Source organism: Echinops telfairi, unplaced genomic scaffold (assembly GCF_000313985.2).
Source record: "Echinops telfairi isolate 266 unplaced genomic scaffold, ASM31398v2 ScPeMD7_7469;HRSCAF=8507_0, whole genome shotgun sequence".
Lineage (NCBI taxonomy): Eukaryota > Metazoa > Chordata > Mammalia > Afrosoricida > Tenrecidae > Echinops > Echinops telfairi.
This window is the reverse complement of record NW_022111372.1, coordinates 49,486,411-49,491,261: the sequence shown is the minus strand read 5'-3', so window position 1 is coordinate 49,491,261 and position 4,851 is coordinate 49,486,411. Positions and strand designations below refer to the sequence as shown.

The 4,851-nt window shown below is 60.6% G+C and overlaps 1 protein-coding gene and 1 long non-coding RNA gene across 2 annotated transcripts in view; both read right to left on the bottom strand.

Annotated features, from left to right (window-relative positions):
• COL23A1 (collagen type XXIII alpha 1 chain) overlaps positions 1-4,851 on the bottom strand; it is a 380,073-nt gene that overhangs the window by 6,252 nt on the left and 368,970 nt on the right. Inside the window, exons 15-18 of the mRNA XM_045284683.1 lie at positions 2,588-2,641; positions 1,971-2,015; positions 1,228-1,317; positions 248-269 (exon numbers count right to left, since the gene is read on the bottom strand). Of these exons, the coding sequence (XP_045140618.1) occupies positions 248-269; positions 1,228-1,317; positions 1,971-2,015; positions 2,588-2,641 (211 nt within the window). The remainder of the gene's footprint in view (positions 1-247; positions 270-1,227; positions 1,318-1,970; positions 2,016-2,587; positions 2,642-4,851) is intronic.
• On the bottom strand, positions 3,427-4,070 carry LOC123521050. The gene is made up of 3 exons (XR_006679539.1): positions 4,000-4,070; positions 3,642-3,698; positions 3,427-3,450 (listed from the first exon to the last, which is right to left on the bottom strand). It is a non-coding gene; the product is annotated as an uncharacterized LOC123521050 (long non-coding RNA).

Sequence of the window (4,851 nt, the reverse complement as noted above, 5' to 3'; positions counted from 1 at the left end):
CTCATTGACTGACTCACTCACACTCTCACTCTCTCACTGACTCAGCCTCACTCACTCACTCACTGTCTCACTTACTCACTGACTCACTCTCTAAAAAAACATAAATAAATAAAGAAAAGAAGGGTGCTCGCTCGCCTGCCTGCAATGAGTTGAGCCTCCATTGCTGTAAGATGCTCTGTTAGCCTGGCTTCCCAATAAACAGGTTTTGTCTTTCTGTTTCATTCAAAGTGGTGATGAATTGGCTCACTTGCTCCAGAACATGAATCAGCCTGAAGTTTGGGGTAACAAAACTAGGGGGCTCCTCTTCTAGCCCTCAAAAAACAAAAAAAAACCTGACTCATAGGACAGGGTAGAGCTGTCCGTGAGTTTCCAAGACTGACTCTCTATAGGAGTAGAAAGCCCCATCTTTCCCCTAAGGAGCAGCTGGTTGTTTAGAACCATGCCAACACATAACCACTGTGCCACCAGGCTTGGGCCCTCGAGCTGACACTATTCTGCTGTTACCCTTAGGGCTTTCGTTGGCTAGTTTGAGAAGCAGATCACCAGGCCTTTCTTCCTAGGCTGTCCTGGTCTGGAAGCTCTGCTGGAATCTGTTCCTCCTGGCTGGCCCTGCTGCCATTTGCAGTACCAGTGGCATTGCTTCCAGCATGGCAGCAGCATGCTAGTCACCACAGTATGGCAGACGGTCTGATGAGTGGTGGGCCACAACGACACACAGCCGTGACAGCAAGGAGAGTGGATGACCGCCGAGTGCCAACTGTGCATTCGCTCGTGGGCGTCGGGAAGAGCCCTTCCCATTTTAGAGATGAAGAAACTGAGGCCCAAGGAGGCGGAGTCACTTGTTCAAGCTTCCTTGGCCAGGATGGAGCTGGACGCAGGCTCAGGAGGGTTAGGTCTGAGCACCTAGGTTGATCACCTGGCCCCCCTGCTCTCGCCAGGCTGCCCCCCAATTTCATCTTTACGGCAGCCCCGTGGGGTAGCTAGTGGCTCTTTGACAGATGGGGAAACGGAGCCTGCCCTGGGCTGCCAGCAAGCCAGAGCAGTGGCCAGGGGCCCCAAGTTTCCGGCCAAAGGGCCACATTCCTTGGGTGGTGCCACATGGCAGAGCCGGTGAGAGCTCTGGAGTGGATCTGACCTGACCCACAGCCGCCAGCTGTCGCCCTGTGGTGGGCACATGTGTACCTCGGGACACTTCCTTGCCACATGGCACTTGAGCCTAGCACTTACCGGGAGGCCCGACAGGCCCATTTCGCCTGCTTCCCCTTTGGGTCCCGCCAGCCCTGGCTCTCCTGAATCTCCTTTTGGTCCTTTGGGGCCCTAAAAACCACAAGAACAAGGGGTCAGTGAGGCTCAGCTGGCAGGCTCTCGCCCCTCCCTGGGGCCCCAAGGCTGAGGTCAGCCAGGCCAGCCAGACCCCATGTCCTCCTTGGGAGTTGAGGGGGCTGGAGCCTTGACCCAATGCACCAGGGCCCTGGATGGAGGTGGGTGTGCATGGTTGGGAGGCATGGTGGGGCACTGTGCTCCCATCTCAGGAGCCAGCCCTCCCCATCCCATCCTGTCCTTCAGTTCATTGTTTAGCACCCTCCGCTGTGTGCTGGACTGCCTGCCTCCTCCCTCGTGGGCTTCCACCTGCCAATATCGCGATCCCAGCGACAGACAGGGACATGGGTACTAGCATGCAGACTCGGAGGGGGCTTCGAAACATTCAGGGGAGAACAGAATAGGCTGATGATGGCATTTTCCCACAAACGTTTTGCAGCCCCCTCGTATTTGCTGACACATGACAGCCTCCTGGCCACCTCCTCTGGAGAGTGAGGGCCAGCCTACGGCCAGGTGGTCAGGCCGTGGGCCACGGTGGACCCGCAGGCTGCAGAGTCCTGCCCCACCCACTGGGAGGGCCTCTCGCTAGTGATGCACGCAGGTGCACACATGCGCGCGCACGCACACTACACGGCCCAGGCAGCAGAGACCTTCTGTCCGTCGATTCCAGGGGTCCCAGGCAGTCCGAGCTCTCCCTGGAAGGGAACAGAGAGGAAGAGGAGGGTGGCTCGCTGTAGCCCTGGGCGGGGGAGGGGTTGTGGCCAGGGGCCTGGCTGGCGTGCCCCCTCATGCTGAGCCCGGGGCAGCAGCTACATCGCTGCAGGCGGATCCCCGGGAGGTGCCCATGGCGCCGGGAACTGTGCTGACGACGCTACGCCTGCTACGCCTGCTTGGGTCCCTTCGCCACCTTCTAGACAGGGGCGGGCCCCTGGAATCACCCACTGCCAGGGAACCGATAGGGAGCTGGGGCTAGAGGATAAATGATGGCTTGCTCCAGACCCCGCCTGACTTCCGGGGCTCCTCCCCAAGTTCAGTGGGCTAGCTGGCCAGCAGGAAGTTGAGATGTCAGGCAGGGAACTGCTAGGACCTCAGGAGGGGCTGAGTTATGGGGTTACAGGAAGGAGTGAGGTTTTCCAGGGAGTGGTCAGGACCCAGGAAGCAGGCACCCCCTTTCTCTGAGCCCCCAGGAACCAGGCTAGGACCCCAGGAGAGAGAAGCAGAGGGGGCAAGGATGGTAGACATGGGGCTGAGGACCACGGGTACTGACCTTGGCTCCGGGAATCCCTGGGGGCCCAGGGGGCCCCTGCGGCCCTGGAGGTCCCTGAGTGCGAAAGTTAAGCTGGTTGGTGATGAGGCAGGGCCTCCCCACGCCCCCTGCTCACCCCTGCACGTGGGCCTGGTCCAGCCCAGCTGAGGTGCCACAGGATCTCACTCTTACCGACTCAGCCTCACTCACTGTCTCACTCCCTCAATGCCTCACTCACTCATTCACTGACTCTCTCACGGGGTGAGGGGTGTGGGGAGGATGCCCCAAAGAAGGCTTCCACAGACAAGGCCCTCAGAGACTGTGGGTCACCCTGACGCCACCGCTGAGGAAAGGGAGGCTGAGAGAAGAGGGGAGGAAGAGGCCAGCCCCCCAGCCGGCAGCCGGTGCCTCCAGAGCGGCTGCATCCTCTAAATGCCATCTTGGCTCTGTGGCAGGCCCACCCAAGGGTAGACAGCGAGCCGTCCCAGATGGCACTTGGCAGCTTTAATTTAAGAGCAGGGGCCAGGGCACCATGGAGCCCAGTGCGGACTCCCAGCTTCAGGCCCAGGCTGAGCAGCAGATGAGGGGGCGGTGGCGGAAGAAGTGGGTGGCAGTGATGGCGGAGTGGGGTGGGTGGCGAAGACGTGGAGAGAGGAGGGCGCTGAGGCTGGGAAGGACAGCAAGAGCAGGGCCCAAGTGGGGCTGGGCTCCCGAAAGTGGGCTCCAGGGAATTCAGCAAGCCAAGCCCTGAGGAGACCCAGGCTGGGTGGAGGCCAGGGTTTGGCCCTCACTTTGAATTAAGGAGACTTTCTGCCATGACGCTAGCCCTGTCTGCAGCTGAGGGTGGGGACACTCACCTTGGGACCTTGGATTCCCTGAAGACCCTGAGGGGAAGAGAGCTGATCAGATGGTGCCCCCACCTCTTCCCCACTGTGGCCCCGATCCAGATTCTCCCTGCCCAACATGTGCCTGCCCGTTCCCTGTCCAACCCCAGGGGTCCTGCCCACCCCTCCGTCACAGGCCCGGTCTGCCGCCCTCTTTGCATCCAGGCTGCATCACGTGCCACAGTCCTTACCATGGGCCCTGGGGGCCCTGGAGGTCCGGGGGGCCCTGGCTCCACTATGATCTGGGCCTAGGAAGGGTCAGAGACCGTTGAGTCACCACCTGGACTGATGACCGCTCACACCCTGGAGCTCAGCAGCCCTGGGGACCAGGAGCAGTGGACCGGGGGCCTCTGTCCACCCTAGGAGGGGCCTGGCCTGGGAGGGGCTGGTGGCTGGGAGCTCTCAGGCGAGGACACAGCTTGTGGCTTCGTTACTCTCTCTACCCCCACCCCCAATACCCCATGTCCCTTGTGTGGCCAGGTTGCCCTCCCTGTCAACTTGGGCAGGTTGTTGGGGGAGACCCTGACCCCCAGCCCCCTCCCTGGTTACCAGGCTCTCCTGTAGAGCTTCAGATGCTGGCTCTCCCTTTTCCCCCTTGGGTCCGTCGATGCCCTGCGGGATAAAGTGGCCCGTGACCCTGTGTGTCCAGTGCTCCAACCACTGTCCACAGTGCTCCCCAGCTGCCCCCCTGCCTGCATCAGACTCCTAGGCAGCAGGAATACTTCTGTCCTTCGCAGCCTGAAGCTGGGTGAATGCCCCAGGCATGGAGCGCCGTGGGTGTGCTAAAGGGAGCACACTAGCTGCTTGGTAACCGGTTTCCCTGCGGTGCAGGGCAGCCAGGGGCTCTGGAAGGCCAGTCCTGGGTTCAAGACCTGCCACCACCTCCCTGCCTGAGTGGGGCTGAGCAAGGCGAGTCTCTGCACCACGTGTGAGCGATGAGCACCCAGTGGCTGCCCTCAGCTGGGCCAGCCGCTGCTCCCACCCAGTCAAACGGCGGTGTTGCGTGCCCCAGCCCGCACCGTCTTCAGCTCTGCCGAGGCCACTGGCACTTTCAGTGCCTTCCGGCCTGTGTGCCGTGAGCATGACTGCTGCCACTGTGACACTGAGTCGGCCACGTTTGTGGAGGAGGAGCGCACGTATTTTGTCACTGAGCTTCAGCTGCTGCCCGAGGGCTCAGAGTCTGGAATGTTAATTAGTACTTCAACCTGCTCAAGGTCGAGTTGACAGCCCCCCGCTGGAAAATTGATGTCAAGAGAATGGATGAGAAAGCTTTTTGTGTGCTCACGGTATCGAGGGCTTTTTGTGGGCGGCCTGTCGTTTCAGAATGGTGCTGGCCTCCCTGTCTCACTGCCTCACTCACTGTCTCACTTGCCTCACTCACTCTCTCACTGCCTCACTCTC